This window comes from Pipistrellus hanaki, assembly GCF_964339955.1.
Source record: "Pipistrellus hanaki genome assembly, chromosome: 3".
NCBI lineage: Eukaryota > Metazoa > Chordata > Mammalia > Chiroptera > Vespertilionidae > Pipistrellus > Pipistrellus hanaki.
The window spans coordinates 124,393,805-124,410,724 of NC_140505.1; the positions used below are offsets into that span (position 1 = coordinate 124,393,805).

Genomic DNA, 16,920 nt, shown 5'->3' on the forward strand with positions numbered 1-16,920 from the left:
ACCACTTATGAATCTGTGTTCTTCTAGGAAGGTGCTGGATGGATGCTTTGGAGTTGGCTTTGAAATGTTCTAGTCTTCTTAAACGTACAATGATCAGGGAAGGGAAGGAACATGATCTGAGCATTTCATCAGAGAACACACATGTGACTTTGTATGGCTTATTACGTGCTAACAATCTTCACAGTGGTGACAACTTCCAGTAAGTCGATATTGCCCCTAATTTGGTAATTACTAAGGAGACCATGTAATTCACTAGATTAATTGGTAGGTTTAGAATTTTTGTAGTGTTTGTAGGATTGAAACTTGGCTGTCTTCTTCTGGTTATATGGTCTAAGGCCTGGTTTAAGATTTGTTTAGTTACTATGATGAGGTATAGAAAGTTATTTCCGTGATCCTAACTAATGTGAATTACTTGTTATTTCCCAAATGCAATTATGCTGTCTACCTTGTCTTTGTGCAAGGTGTTCCCTTCATTAAGAATGATTTCTAGTCCACCTTGCTCTTTTCTCCCATCAAAAGACTATGTATTCTTCAAGACTGACCTCAAATATGATATCATATGTGAAACTCTACCTTGCTCCTTTCTCCTGTCATAAAACTATGTAATTCTTTGATACCGATTCAAATGTTATATGCAACAACTTTCATGTCTCCTAACCATGAAATATCTGGCCTTCTATTGCTGTTCTGTAATGGTTTTTCTTTTTCTTTTTCTTTTTTTTTGTAATGGTACTTAATTCTTTCTGGTATTTATGGAATTCTCCTATGATATTGTGCTTTGAGTTGGAACTGTGTCTTATTTTGGTTTTTATCACCTGAAGCATTTACAATAGTTAATTAAAAAAAAAATTTCTTCAGAGAAACACAATACTTCCCTTGAGGTTCAAAGGTTTGTTTAGGTTCAGATTTCTTTTGTTGTTTTGTAGGAAAAACATTAGATTTCCCCCTTTCCTCCCTTGCATCAATGCTCAATTTCTGCTCTACAGCCACTTATTACTATGGGCATTGGATTACTCTCCTGAAAGTTGTTAAACTGCTATTCTCCATGTAACCTGAACTGAACTTTTTTTTTTTTCCTTATCCATTTGCTTGACTCTTTTTCTTCACTCTCTTTGAAAATTTCCATTACCTGACCTTCTACATCCTTTCTTTGCAGAATTATAATCTGGAGTTTTATTTTAATCCTCAGAACAAAAGCCTGAATGGGAAAAGATTGGGGGTGGGAGCACAATTTATATAGGAATGGCTGTTTGTTGGGGCCTCTTCCTGAAATTTTTTTATTAAAGTTCTTCAGCTATAAAACATTCATTGTTTTTGTTGAATACCAGGTAATCTTTAAATGCTCTTATTTGGGGATCTTAATAATTCATTTGCTTCACATATTTATTCATTAAAAGTTTAAAGCCTGTTTTCTGTGTAAGATACTATACACTTTTCTGTATAATTTTGGATAGGGAGATTCATCTCCCTATCCAAATTTGAATCCAGTGTAACAGTTTATTAGCTATGTGATCCTGAGAGATTTTTTGTTTTTATTTGACTCCTATAAATTCCAGGTAGCAATAAATATTAGAAAGAAAAGAATAACATAAGCAACCAAAGGAGACGTGCTTTAGGGTAACACAGGATCAAGAGAATTTATAGGATGAAGACATAACATTCTAACAGGGAGAGTATCAAGGTAACAGATTTTTGCAAAAGTAGAATCAACATATCAACATGTTCATTTTGGCTGGATGACAGAAAATGAGCTGTGAGCTATGAGGCAGAGATGAGTGAGAATCTGCTTGGATGTAAGGGATAGGAAGTTGGTGAAGTTAAAGATTACCAAGTTTTATGCCTGAGTGATAGGGAAGATGATGATAAAATAAAAGACCACTTGGGGGAGATAATAATTTATTAAATATTATACATGTTGAAGATGCAGCAGTCCCTAGACATAGATGATGTCAGCCAAGCATTTAAAAACATGGGTCTAAAGCGTATTCCTGCATGCATGGGTTTGGATATCAAATAGAAATTTGATAGCTTGCCAAAGGAGAGAGAATAGAGAATAAAAAAGGGCCAAGGAAGATGAAAATATTTAAGGATAAAAGGAATAAGTGGGATCAGAGAGCTTAAAAAGTAGAGCTATAATTACATGGAACTCACTCATTAAGACTATTTCAAGGAAAATAATTATCATCTAAGTTCAGTAATGCAGAGAAGTCTAAGGAGGTAAAAATTATTGTAGATAAGGCCATTGGGTTTGTTAACTAAGCTATCATTAGTGACTTTTAAGGGAACAGAGTCACTTGATTTAAGGGAGTAAAGACCAGATTGTAAGGAGAGCAATTTTAGACTACTTTTAAAAAATATATGATCATAAAGTGAAAGAAAGAAAGTAATATGCATGTAAAAGTGAATTCCTGTTAGAAATTATCTGGTTAAAATACAAACAAATGAAGATTTTGGAAAAATTGAGACTAACATAGGAATTAAATAGGACTTCTCTGCTCTGTTATTACCTCAGCATTGCTAAAATGTCAGTGGCATCGTGTATTTATTTTTAAAGTACTTAAGTGCTCATCCCTATAAGGTTTTTATGCTAAATGAAACCCACAGATACTTTCCTAAATAAAAAGTTATTTTTTTAAAAATTAATTCTGGAAGTAAGGTTTTTTTTAATTATTTTTTTGTATAGATTATTGACCCTAATCACTTTAGGGTTAGGATAAACAGGATTGGTTATAGGAGCATATCAATTTTAGGTTACAGGTTTATTTCCTTAAGCTAATATTTTCTTTTTCTTTTTTTTTCTTTTTAAAATATATTTTATTGATTTTGTACAGAGAGGAATGGAGAGAGATAGTTAGAAACATCTATGAGAGAGAGTCATCGATCAGCTGCCTCTTGCACACCCCCCACTGGGGATATGCGCACAACCAAAGTACATGCCCTTGACCAGAATCGAACCCAGGACCTTTCAGTCCCCAAGCCAACGCTCTATCCATTGAGCCAAACCGATCTCGGCAAGCTAATATTTTCATTTCCAATTTTCCTTGAACTTTTTTCTTGATTATTTTATCAGTTAAGTATTAAGTAGCTATAATTATTACCTTTCACATTTCTTGTCTTATACTTATTTTGAGTGACTTTGGCAACCTTTACAGATGGAAAGTCATAACTTCATTTGAGTTCACTTGATAATTTATCTGATGATCTTAACTTGAAGTTTTCCTTCAGACCAGAAGTGACAATGAGGTTGACTCAAGTGATGGTGACTACAAAACTAAGGAAAAAAGTCAGCAACTTCTAAAATTGTTGCTTTTGGCCCTAACCGGTTTGGCTCAGTGGATAGAGCGTTGGCCCGTGGACTCAAGGGTCCCAGGTCCGATTCCAGTCAAGGGCATATACCTTGGTTGCTGGCACATTCCCGGTGGGGGGTGTGCAAGAGGCAGCTGACTCTCTAACCCTCTTCTTTCCTCTCTGTAAATAATCAATAAAATATATTTAAAAATAAAATAAAATAAAATAAAATTGTTGCTTTTGGACAATTTTAGCTTTTGGACAAATTTTGCTTTTGGACAATTTTAGCCTTAAGTGGTAGAGAGATAAAGAGTTCAGTGTCATCTTTAACATTTCCCTAGATTTTTCCTTAACTTCTCTGTGCCATTTACTAATCTCATATGGCTATTTTGAAGATTAAATGAGTAAAACTATATAAAACATTAAGAATGGCGCCCAACACATAATAAATTCTCAGTAAATATTACATATCATTCTTATTTATAAATTAAATATTCTTAACCTCTTTTATTCTTCCTTCTAATAATTCTTTTCATTAAGGTTAAATGATAGTGAAATTGAACGACAGCATTTTAAGGACCAAGATATGTATTCTGATAAGTCCGATAAAGAAAATGATCAAGAACATGATGAGTCCGACAATGAGGTGATGGGGAAAAGTGAAGACAGTGACACAGATACATCAGAAAGGCAAGATGACTCATACATCGAACCTGAGCCTGTCGAGCCTCTAAAGGAGACCACCTACACTGAACAGAGCCATGAGGAACTCGGAGAGGTAAAAGTCTGTGATTTTCAGAGATTTGGGTTTTCTAATTCTAATGAAATTAAATACATTATTTGTTTGACCTTTTGCTTATTTTCCCAAAAGAATATTTCTATACCTACTTTATTTTAAAAGTTGTATACATATGAAATGTGTCAGGACTTATAAACAACTAAAAACATAATACACAAATATGAATATATCCTATTAAATTTAAAGTTTACATTTTCTTCAAGTTTGCTTTTGAAATAGGATGTTGCTAGATGTTATTGTCAGGTACAAGTAAAATGCAGGAAACTTGAGTTTATAACTTTGTTGTTTATTGCAAGTGCATAGAGGTAAATATATTACAGTGGAGTTTTATAGCTATAGACTTTATTATTTAATGGGTTGTTTTCACATTTTAAGAATGTTTGGAATGGTCAGATAGAGAGTTCTGGTTTTCAACATGTCTTTTCTACACATCTATGTGTCTGAAATAAATATAATATTTCAATATTTTTTGTTAATTGCTGAAGGCAGGTGAGGCTTCTCAAACAGAAACTGTGTCTGAAGAAAACAAAAGCCTTATCTGGACACTGCTGAAACAAGTCCGTCCTGGTATGGACCTATCCAGGGTGGTTCTGCCTACATTTATTTTGGAACCTCGTTCTTTCCTCGATAAACTTTCAGATTATTACTATCATGCAGATTTTCTGTCTGAGTAAGTAAATTTTTATTTCTTAGAGATTTCCCAGATTGCTGTTCAGTGGTCATGCTTTACTGAAGTCAGACTCTAATGAGATAATCACTCTCTTTTTCACCACTTCTGTAGTTGACCTTAAGAAGTGAGAAACATATTTAATTCTTTGGTGTGCTGTTTTCAGTTGAGTTAAGAGATCACGAGGTTTAGGACAAGAATTTTACCCTCATCCAACAGCACTGCTATCACAGGCTCCCTGACCTTTTGTTGACCTAACACAGGGAGAGGTGGTTGGCATTCTTTGTTCTCTCCACTTCAGCCCTGTTCAGGTCCCACCCTGTGGCTTGTATTTTTGTTTATACTTATCCTCTCTGCACCTCTCTGCATGCCTTAAAGACATGTGCAGCTTTCTGGATCCAGAATGCCCCACCAGTTGTTGGCTCTTGGCATAAATCACCACTTTTGTCTGCTTTTTTCCCTGCCAGCCGATTCTGAAGAAGTCAGGCATAAAGGAGGTATAGAAGGAATTGTCCACCTCTGTCCCAATATTTGTTTGGAGAACCAGTAAAAGACAGCAACTTTGTATGTTTTCAAGTTTTACCTGCACTCCAGTCCCAGCTACAGTGGTGTTGCAAGGCACTGTGTTTCCAAGTTCTGGCCCTGTGGCCTGATTTTTAGATCCTGCATAATATCTGTATTCAGTTTACTGGTTGTATTATTAGTCTATTAGTTGTATTAATAAACATTGCCAAAATCATAAGCTGAATCAAAAGATCATTGGTAAATTGTGGGAGATTTTTGCAAATTTGATCATACACAAAGTTTTTTTCTCCCTAAAATAAAAAGTGCTCTTACAAAGTGATTGAAAATTATCAACAGCCTAATGGTAAAGGAGTGCAGGAAATGACTAGTTTAAAATAACTATTCCTTAAACATACATACTTCACACAAAATAAGAAAAATGCAGATTCAAACTATAACATACCATTCTTATCACATTGACCAAAAGTCCAAAACCTTTAATGCCCCAGTTCTGCCTTGTATCTTATTATATTTCTTTCTTTTATTTGTCTAGACATTCATTTCTCTTAGAGTATGAGGAAGGTTCCTGTGAATTACAATAAGATCTTGAGAGATGCCCATTTTTCTCAAATTGGAAAGTTGCACTTTTTGGCAACGCACTATTTTATTGCCAAGGCTGTGTGCAGCATTCACTCCTGCACTGCTGCCGAGCGAGGTAAACTAGCACAGTGCCTTTGAAGAGGACCTGGCAGTACTTACCAAAATTAGAGATGCATTCAATCCCTTGATCCAGGAATCCTGCTTCTGGGAATAATTCCCACAGATATAGCTCCGCATATGCAAAGACATGTATATACAAGGTTGTTTCAGCAGGGCCTGTAATAGTATAAGATTCGTTAACTCAAGTGTCCAGCCATAGCTGACATTTAAGTAATGTCTTGTGCTTCTACATATAAGAAAGAACCATATAAACTGATAAGGAGGGACCTTCAGCATTATATGTGTGTGTGAAAAAAGCAAGGTACAGAAGAATGAGTGTAGTTTGGTACTTTTTATTTTTTAAAGAAAAAGACTACAGCTCTAGTCGGTATGGCTCAGTAGATTCCACTCAAGGGCACATGCCCAAGTTGTGGGCTTGATCCCCAGTAGGGGGTGTGTGTGCAGGAGGCAGCCATCAATGATTCTCTCATCATTATGTTTCTATCTATCTCTCCCTCTCCCTTCATTTCTGAAACCAATAAAAATACATTAAAAAAAAACCGCAAAAGACTAGATGGCTTCTTTATGCTTAAAAAAACTTTATTTTTCAATAACAAGATATGTATACTTTTTTTAAATGTATACTTTTTTTTACATTGCTTTGAGTTTTGAACTCTGTGTCCTAAGTGTATGTAAATTATAAAATAAAATATTGTAGAAAGAGAGATTAAGTCAAGATAAGAAGAGAGCAGTCAGAGGATTGTTAACTCCCAAAAAGTGCAACCATTCAACTCGGCATAGTTGTCAGTAAGCATAGATCTAGCCTCTTTAATTTTATATCTCATCTTAAAAAATCAGCAGTGGAACTTCAGACATGCTTAACGAGTATTAAAAAAAAAAAAATTAAATTGTAAAATAAATAAATAAATAACAGATGCACTAACTTTACAGTAGAATTCACTTCTGACTTACACAATAAATGTTTTGCAATGTTTTTGCATCAGCAAAAGGGAGTAGCTAAGTGGGGACTTCTAAAAAAATTTTCTTTAAATGAAAATTCTTTTTTTTTTTTTTATTTAATATATTTTATTGATTTTTTACAGAGAGGAAGGGAGAGGGATAGAGAGCTAGAAACATCAATGAGAGAGAAACATCGACCAGCTGCCTCTTGCACACCCCCAACTGGGGATGTGCCCGCAACCAATGTACATGCCCTTGACCGGAATCAAACCTGGGACCCCTCAGTCCGCAGACCAATGCTCTATCCATTGAGCCAAACTGGTTTCAGCTGAAGATTCTTTTTTGATTACCTGTTATATTGGTAGAGTTCATTCACTCTGCAAAATCAGCTGATAGCACATAGGGAAGGTTGAAGGCTAAAAAGGGATTAAAAACCTTTTTATTAGTTTAAATTATTTTAAATCTTCCATCTTTGTGACTTGAAACTTCAGTGTTTTGTAAAAGGGATTAAAAAGGCATATAATATTGTACTTAGGGAGGCTGCAGGAGAGACTGACATCAGCCTCCCTTCATGTACTACAGCCCCACCAGTTACCGTTGATCTCCTCTAATTTACGTCAACAAATGAAAATAAACTAAATTCACAAGTGGACATGGTCCTTCTCTGACATAGGGGACTGGAGACCTCATACGAAGTTATTAATGAGGTGGTTTGGCCATTGCCCCATTATTGCAAATGCTAGGTATCAAACAGTGCACAAATCTCAAAATATGTGTTTAACTTTTATAATTACAATTACAGAACCTCTAGTGACATTAAGGGTTCTGCAGAACCCCAGTTGAGAAATCCTGATTTGGAGAGTTTTCAAAACAAATTGAGCAAAGACCTGGGTAGCATATTAAAGAATAGGAAAAATGGGAAGAAAAGTAACCAGGTTATAAAAACTGATTCTTACAAACTAATGTACATGGTTTTTTACATCTATTTTAAATATGAATTATGCTTTTCAATCATATCATATTCAATTGTTAACTAAGAGAATTTGTGATATAGTCTCTAAAATTTTTGTGTTTACCATTTTGAATTTAGGGCTGCTCTTGAAGAAAATCCTTATTTCCGTTTGAAGAAAGTAGTGAAATGGTATTTGTCAGGATTCTATAAAAAGCCAAAGGTAATGTTTATATTTTACCTTTTTCAGCCTTATATGAGTTATTTATTTTTTTATCTATAGATTACTTATTAATAATTACATTGCAAGGCTTTGAATTAGCAAAATTGCAAAATACTTATCATGAGTGTAGTTGTTTAACTTTATTTCATGTCCCTACTGTGAAATTTTATAAGGATGGCTCCTACATAATACAGCTAAACCCATTTTGACTGGTTTGAACTATTTTGAGTCTTCTGTATTTATAATTTAAATTTGGATTTTTTTTTTTTCCTAGGGCCTGAAGAAACCTTATAATCCTATACTTGGTGAGACTTTTCGTTGTCTGTGGATTCACCCCAGAACAAACAGCAAAACTTTTTATATTGCTGAACAGGTATTAGAAATGTGTCTTAAGCTAGCTGGTTTGGTTCAGTGGATAGAGCATTGGCCTGTGGACTGAAAGCTCCTGGGTTCTATTCTGTCCAAGAGCACATACCTCAGTTGCAGGCTCCTCCGGGCCCAGACCCAGGTCATAGCATATGCAGGAGGCAGCCAATCCATGTGTTTCTCTCACATTGATATTTTTCTCTGTCTTTCCCCACTCTCTAAAAAAAAAAAAAAGTCAATGGAAAAATATCCTCATGTGAGGATTAAAAAATAAAAAGAAATATGTCTTAAGAAACAAAACTGATTCTGAAGTTATTGAAAAATATTAACTCAGTAAATTCACTGTTGATTAACCATTGTTAATGAAAATTTGGTAAGCATTTTACATTTTAGTACTGAGTACTACTAAGTACCATACTCAAAATTATTACTATTTCAGCCATAGAATCCTGTGACAAAAATAACTTTTTTCCTGGCCCCTATTCTTTTATCAGAATTCTTCCCTATTTCCCCAGTTCCTAAATCAAATTTATACCAATTGTGTGGCATTTAAGGTCCTCCATATCTTTTTAAATTTACCTCAAATTATATGCCTTTCTGAGCTCTTTCAAACTAGTCAAACTTGTACATACAGAATTAGGTTACCTGATATTACACTTTTTTTTTTTTGCCTTAGTATTTTTAAATTTAATTCTTCTATCCCAATATTTCTTCCCTGCTGTATTTCATTTAAATAAACCCTCACCTGCCCATCTTTCTTGGCCCAAATGACTATAGCTCTCAGTGATTTCTCTCCTTAGACTCCTATATTATATTTTGTGATTATCCATTAAGCTGTCAACACTTTTTATAAAATATTTATTTCCCAAATTGAACTGTTGGCTCCTTAAATGTATACCCTCCCCATAATACATCTTTTTTTATTATACACATAATAGTAGGCCGTCAGAATACTTCTTAGTTTTAATCTTTCATTAATTTAAATTTATGTGCACCTATATTCATAATTGTTAATTTACATGGCAACAAACTGTTCTAACAAACCTGATGAATGTGATACTATCTTTCCATAACAGTGGATCCTTATTATAATAATTCTCACCTGTAATGGAAGGAGGATGAGGAGACCATGTGTCATTTGAGAAACCTTCCTCTTCCCTAGAAATTTTAATATATCCCTCAGATTGAAACCACATATCTGTATTAACTTTTTAAATTAATGATTAGAACACCTTATATTTTAGTTCACTATAATTCTTCTCTAAATTGAGAAGCTTGGGAAGAATTTAATTGACTTTAGCTTTGCCTCATTTCAGAAAGCATAAGATGTGTGTGTGTGTGTGTATGTGTGTGTGTGTGTGTGTATATATATATATATATATATTAGATTAAAATAATATATTTGTCTAAGTTTTTGTTAGTTTTCTATAGTTATTCATAATTTCTATGAAGAATCGCCACTGGTTATCCATTTTTGTATAACAAATTACTGCTAAAACTTAATGGCTTAAGTAACATTATCTCATACAATGAGGTTTAGAAATCTGGGGCTCCTCAGCTGGGTGATTATGGCTCAGGGTCTTCAGAGGTTGCAGTCAAGATGTCATTCAGCTTTGCAGTCCTCTGAAGGTTTAAGTGAAATAGAAGTTTCTACTTTCAAGTTCCAACACATAGCTTTTGACAATAGGACTTAGTTCCTCACTATATGGGCCCTCTCCATTGGTTTGTTCACAATATGCAAACTGGCTTTTTAGAGCTGATTATTTGAGAGACACACACAATAAGATGGGTGCTGCATTATAACATAATTTCAGAAGTGACATGCTATCACTTCCACATAAACCAATTTTGGTACAATGTAAGAGGAACCCACCTAATGATTTGCATATTGGGAGATGAGATTCCTTGGGAGACATCTTAGAGGTTGATTACTATAATCATCAATATTTAGTTTTACTACTTACCAAATCTTTCTTCTTTATTAATAGAGTGTGTTTTTAAAACTTGACTTTTTGATAATTAGTCAAATAGTACAATAATATTCTTGTATTTTTTTTTCTGTGTTCAATAGGTGTCTCATCACCCACCAATATCTGCTTTTTATGTTAGTAACCGAAAGGATGGATTTTGCATTAGTGGTAGTATCCTGGCTAAGTCCAAGTTCTATGGTGAGTTTACTTTTGTCTCAGTAGGCATCATTTTCTGGGAGGTAGTATTTTTTAGTGAGCTTTTATTTACATGATGTCTCAAAATGTTTTCAGTAAGGAATTTTTATGTCATTTTAAGTGTCATTTTTACTTAAATAATGAATTTTATAGTGTTTTTTCTTGTCCAATCATAAATTGATATCTGCTTCATTTTATATATATTCTAGAGGTTCAGTGCATGAAATTGTGCACTGGGAGAGTGTCCCTCAGCTCAGCCTGCACCCTCTCCAATCTGGGACCCCTCAGTGGGACATCCTTCTCACAATCCGGGACTGCTGGCACCCAACCGCTTGCCTGCCTGCCAGCCTGATCACCCCCTAACCATTCTCTTGCCAACCTGATCGACACCTAACTGCTCCCCTGCCCACCCAATTGCCCCCAATTGCCTCCCCTGCCGGTCTAATCTCACCACCAACTGCCCTTCCCTGCAGGCCTGGTCCCCTCAAACTGCCCTTCCCTGCTGGCCTGATCACCCACAACTACCCTTCCCTACTGGCCATCTTGTAGTGGCCATCTTTGACCAAATAGGGGCAGCCATCTTGTGCTAGGGCATGAGGGTCAATTTGCATATTACCTATTTATTATATAGTATATATACTCCATATGTATAAATTTATCCCAAACACCACTTATTAAAAAACTGAATATTGATTGCCCACTATGGTAGCCCTTTTAGTGCCTAATGTATTTCTTTTGCCTTTAATCCTTACTAAGGTTTTTGTTTCATCTTAATGTACCCAAGGGTTTCATTTTTTTATTTTGGTCCTTGACTAGAGAAAGAAAGAATCCAAGTATAATTAGAATACTTGGTTAAGCATCAGTTAGTAACAACGTTTAACCTTGGACCCAAAAACATACCAAAAAAGCTTTTGTTAAGTACAAGGGGGAGAAGAAACATATAGGATTGTTGTACTTCAATAAGACTGGTGATGGGTGGAAAGAAAAATGCAAATGGGATAAAAGCTAGAAGAAAATATCCTGCAAGCCTCCTACTGGAATTGAGCCCAAAACTCCTGAGCCACACTGGCCAGGCTCTATAGCATTTTTATATCAAAAGAACTTAAAGCTTGGACTTAAGTAATGCGACTTACAGAAGAAATAATGTTTTTATTAAAAATTGAACAAATTAACCTAAACAGTGAAATAGTGTTTTTTTGCATGTTATACATGTTTAAGATTTTTCTTAAAAGTCTCATATAAATTAACAAACACTTTTAAAAGTACTCATAAGAATGAAAATATAAACCAGATATATTTCATATATGAAATAAATATGTGGTTGAGAGACATTTTTATTTTTAAGACATTCCATTGTGGATGTCTGGTAGGTCTTAAATATATTTCATTTGTTTTGAATTGGTTGAGTTAGTTTTGTGAAATTTAATAAACATTATTTATTTCAGGAAACTCATTATCTGCAATATTAGATGGAGAAGCACGATTAACTTTCTTGAATAGAGGTGAAGATTATGTAATGACAATGCCATATGCTCATTGTAAAGGTAAATATTTTCCAGATTTGAGTAAGATATTCCTAAAACCTTTTTAAATTAATGTATGTGCTATAATTTGTTGTTTTAAGATTGGTGAAGTCAGTCTTTTGTTTTAAAGTGTCCTTATTTTATAGATACATAAGATTATTGCAGTTATATTGAATATTTCTGTGGTGAATTAATCTACAGTAGACTTTTTGAACACATGTTTTAGTTAGAAGAGGCTGATTACAATAATAGAATTTCATTTGCCTTAATTGCAGGTTTTTAAATTGATGAAAATACCCATTATTTCAGAAGCCTCAAAAGTGATTTTCATCATCTTGCACTACCACCCTTTTTAAAATTTTAATAAATTTTTTTTCAGTGTACCAAATCTTTTAACATTTTTTCTCATCCTCATTTAGCAATTTCTTAAAAGTTGGTGTATTATAATTTCCCCCCCATTATTTAGGGTACAGATACAGATATTAAAATAACTACTGTTTACAACAGTCCAGGCACCTAACTATTCTGTGCACTTTATATTTATAAACTGAGTCATTCCAGCAGCCCTTATACTGGTAAAGTAGGTAATATCCATATTTTAAGGGCAATGAAAATGAGACTCAAAGAGCCTTGCCTGATACTACATAGATTGGATATGGCAGAGTCTCTGCACTGTGCACCGCTGTGCTATAGGGCTTCGGCTTAAACACTCAATTGGTCATTATCTATACTCTCCTTTCCAACTCTTTTTTTTTTTTTTAATTGATTTCAGAGAGGAAAGGAGAGAGGGAGAGAGAGACATCAGTGATGAGAATCGTTGATTGGTTGCCTCCTGCATGCCCCCTACTGGGGATTGAGCCCACAACCTGAGCATGTGTCCTGACTGGGAATCAGACTGGATCTCCTTGTTCATAGGTCAGTGTTCGGCAACTGAGCCACACCGGGTAGGCCCAACCCATTTCTTAAAAATAACTTATTTTCATGGTCAGTTCCTGTATTTTAGGAACTGATCATGAAAACATATAACTTATTTCATGTGACCTCATTTCACAGAGGAGAAAACTGGAAGGATTAAGAATCTTATCCAAGACCAAACAAGCTAGTTAGTGAGAACTGGGAATATACTCTATGCTTGTTGATTCCCATCTAATGTACCATGAATCTAGTACTAAGTACAAGAATGGCCAACCTGTGGCCAATAGCTAGATAATTCTTAAAGTTTTAATGTGTGGTTCTTGAAATAGACATGAAGTGAATTATGAAATCAATTGATAAATATATTTTTAAATTTTATATCATTTGAAATAAATAAAATATTTCATGTAAAAGTACCCAATATTATATCCAACTAGCAACAGGGGGAATTTTTCCCCCAAATCACTAGTCTTGTTTTACAAAATTAGAGTTCCATAACCAAGTAAGAATAAGAAGCCTTGCATAGTTTGCCTCTTCCTGGAAATGATCTTTGTTTTACAAAATTAGAGTTTCATAGCCAAATAAGAATGAGAAGCCTTGCATAGTTTGTTCCCCTCTTGGAAGTGAGTATTTTAAATTGCCTTAGAGCTTGTTCCAAGAACAAGTAACAACTCAAAATTTCAATACTCTGCCCATGTCCATGAATGACTTCAACAGTGCTTTGGAGGTTACTAAAGTATTTTAGTGTGTTTGTGAATATGCAGATGTAGAATCTACATATGTAGAATCTGTAGATAATGTGGATCAACTATTATCTATTCAAATCTTATAGAACTAACTTTATATGTATATTATAAATTGTTACCGAGTGGGATGGAGTACCCTTGCATTTTAAAGCACTGCTTGTTATTAGTCAGTGTTTTTCTCTTCAACCTTCTGTTAAAATTGCTATTGTTGTTTTCTTTAGGAATTCTTTATGGCACAATGACACTGGAGCTTGGTGGAACAGTCAATATTACATGTCAGAAAACTGGATACAGTGCTGTACTTGAATTTAAACTAAAGGTTAGTAGAGAATTTTTACCTAATAAAAAAGGAGCTGTAATATAAATACAAAAAAAAGGACACAGTTTAGTTTGTAATTTAAAGACTAAATATAATAACAGAGCATTCATGAAAGGGCAGGCTTGGAAGATCCAGGTCACTACAGACCCATCAATTTTTATTTTTTTATTTTAATAAAGTGATTTGCATTATATAAGATGAAATCTAAGAAGTAAATGGATAGGAATTTTTCAGTAAGTGAAAGTATTGCTTCACAAAATAGTAAAAAAGGTATGTATCCACTTGAGCTATAGCTGTGTACACTAAGAGTTCGTTATTATTTCTACCTAACAATTTACTCTAAAACTCACAAGCTTAAAAACAACCACTTTTTTTATCTTTAGGGGTTTTGTGGGTTGGGAATTTAGATAGAATATATGGGAAGTGTCTTATCTCTGCCACATAATGTCTGGGGCTTGCGTTAGAAAGACTTGCAGACTACAAGTGACCACAGTTATGGCCCAGAACCATCTGAAAGCTTATCAGTTAGTTACATGTCTGATGCCTGGTTGAGATGACTGAAAGACTAGGACTGCTAATTTGAACACCTGTATATGTGGCCTTTCCATGTAGCCTGGCCTTCTCAAAGCCAGTTGGCCGCTTCAAGACAATCAGACTAGCCACTTGGCAGCTCAGGGTTTCCAGTGCAAGTGTTCTTGTGAGCAAGGTGAAAGCTGCATCGTCGTCCTTGCCTCAAAGGTCAAATTTCATCACTTCCACCACCCTCTAATAATTGAAGAGTGATAAAACTACCCAATTTCAAGGGAAGGGGATGTAGACTCCATTCTCACTGGATGATGGCAGGGCATCATTGAGGAAGAAATTGTGGGCTGGAGAGGGAAGGATAGATATGCTTTAGATAATCTTTGGAAAATCCTGTCTGCCTTAGAGTGAAAGGGAATTTTAAGGCCTTTCATAGTGTCGGTGGTTAGTGTAAGATAGTACATTATGTTCAGATAAAAATATTTCTATGAACAGTTAATACTTATTAACAGTTCCTATGTTGATATCCAGCTAACCAGCAACTTTTCACTAATAAAAAGGATCTCTTTTAAGTGTTATTTGATGTAATGTCCTTCATTTGATTTTTTTTCATCTTAATATTTTTGGTTATATGGTGATAATGATATTTGAAAATCATGACCAAAGAGCTCTTAAGTAACTTATGATATCTTTAACAATTAGACTGGATCACCAAAATTTTGTCACAGAGGAGGAACATCAATAATGCAACGTAGTAACTCAAAGGGTAGTTCCTCTTAGTTTTATTTTTTGAAGGTATTTTTGCTTGGGTATTATTTTACTGTTTTATTTTGAAGGAGGGGGCGTTATTTCTTTTAATAGATGAGTTAAGTCCTTTAGGTTTACTGAGTTATTTTTGCTTCATCTATTGCAACATTGATAGAATATAGTCCTGAGTTAGGAGAGAGCACAGGACTTGTCAGTTATACAGTATGATCTTTCTCAGTAAGTTTATTTGAACTTCACTTAGTCTCATTTTTTTAAGCTATTTTTTTCCATGTCAACAACTTCAAATTTCTTTTTATAGAACATTTCTGACCAAAATTTGAGTCAGTATTTTACCATTTGTGCCTTCAACAGCACTGTAATTATGCAGTTACTTTTCCTATTATTTTTGTCACATTGTATCTAAATATAAGTTAATGGCAAAATATTTATTTAACATTTTATTTTTTAAAAGCCATTTCTAGGTAATAGTGACTGTGTTAACCAAATATCAGGGAAACTTAAACTGGGAAAAGAAGTCTTAGCTACGTTGGAAGGCCATTGGGTAAGTATTTTTATATTTTAGCTTAACAAAAGCATTTTCTATGGAAAAAAAAACAATTACATTTTATAAACTCACTGATTCCATTGCTGAAGTCATCACTATTCAACAAAAGCTTCACCCTAACAAATATTTTGGTGTTGCTCTGTTACCAACAATATCTAGTTTATTTTATCTTTCCAAAAGTTTAAATCAGTAAAATTAGCTAACATTTATATATGTCACTTACTATGCACTGCATTGTTTATCAATTTTTCTCATATTAACTCATTTAATGTTTAATATACTAGTTCTTTGTGATGGTTACTATTACTATCCCTATTTTACAGAGGAGATTGAGGTACAGAGAGTTTAAATAATGTGCTGCCCTAGCCTATTTGGCTCAGTGGATAGAGCGTTGACCTGTGGACTGAAGAGTCCCAGGTTTGATTCCAGTCAAGGGCATATGCCCAGATACCTCATTCGATCCCTAGTAGGGGGTGTGTGTGAAGCAGCCAATCAATGATTCTCTCTCATCATTGATGTTTCTATCTCTCTCCCTCTCCCTCTCTGAAATCAATTTTATATATACTGTTTATGTGTGCATATGTGTGTAATAATTTGCTGAAAGTAAGTGGTGGAGTGAGAATTCCAGCCTAAGCACTGTGACTCCAGGACTGTACTTTTATTACAGCACTATACTGCCTCTCACCCAGAAGGACGGGGCATTTCCCATTAGAGTTATATTTCCTTTTCAGGAACATGGAAAGGCTATGGTCATATATGAGGGCAATGCCTTTTATTTACTTCACTGTTGACCTAAATTCACATCTATGTATTTTGTTAAGAGAAGCTCAATTGAATAAAAAGGATCATACCATACCATTGCCTAGGTGCACTCTCACTGTGAACATTGAGTATTTTATGCATTATAATAAGCAGAAAATGATAAGAAATGTAAGAAATTGAAACTAGATCTACAAACGCAAC

General features: G+C 34.5%; 1 protein-coding gene across 7 annotated transcripts in view; it reads left to right on the forward strand.

Moving 5' to 3' along the window:
- OSBPL8 (oxysterol binding protein like 8) overlaps positions 1 to 16,920 on the forward strand; it is a 142,407-nt gene that overhangs the window by 100,154 nt on the left and 25,333 nt on the right. For all 7 annotated transcript variants that reach the window (XM_084876284.1, XM_084876288.1, XM_084876283.1 and 4 more), the window contains 9 exons: positions 28 to 199; positions 3,829 to 4,066; positions 4,573 to 4,757; positions 8,008 to 8,089; positions 8,364 to 8,462; positions 10,527 to 10,623; positions 12,066 to 12,164; positions 14,026 to 14,123; positions 15,865 to 15,954. In XM_084876284.1, the coding sequence (XP_084732410.1) occupies positions 28 to 199; positions 3,829 to 4,066; positions 4,573 to 4,757; positions 8,008 to 8,089; positions 8,364 to 8,462; positions 10,527 to 10,623; positions 12,066 to 12,164; positions 14,026 to 14,123; positions 15,865 to 15,954 (1,160 nt within the window). The remainder of the gene's footprint in view (positions 1 to 27; positions 200 to 3,828; positions 4,067 to 4,572; positions 4,758 to 8,007; positions 8,090 to 8,363; positions 8,463 to 10,526; positions 10,624 to 12,065; positions 12,165 to 14,025; positions 14,124 to 15,864; positions 15,955 to 16,920) is intronic.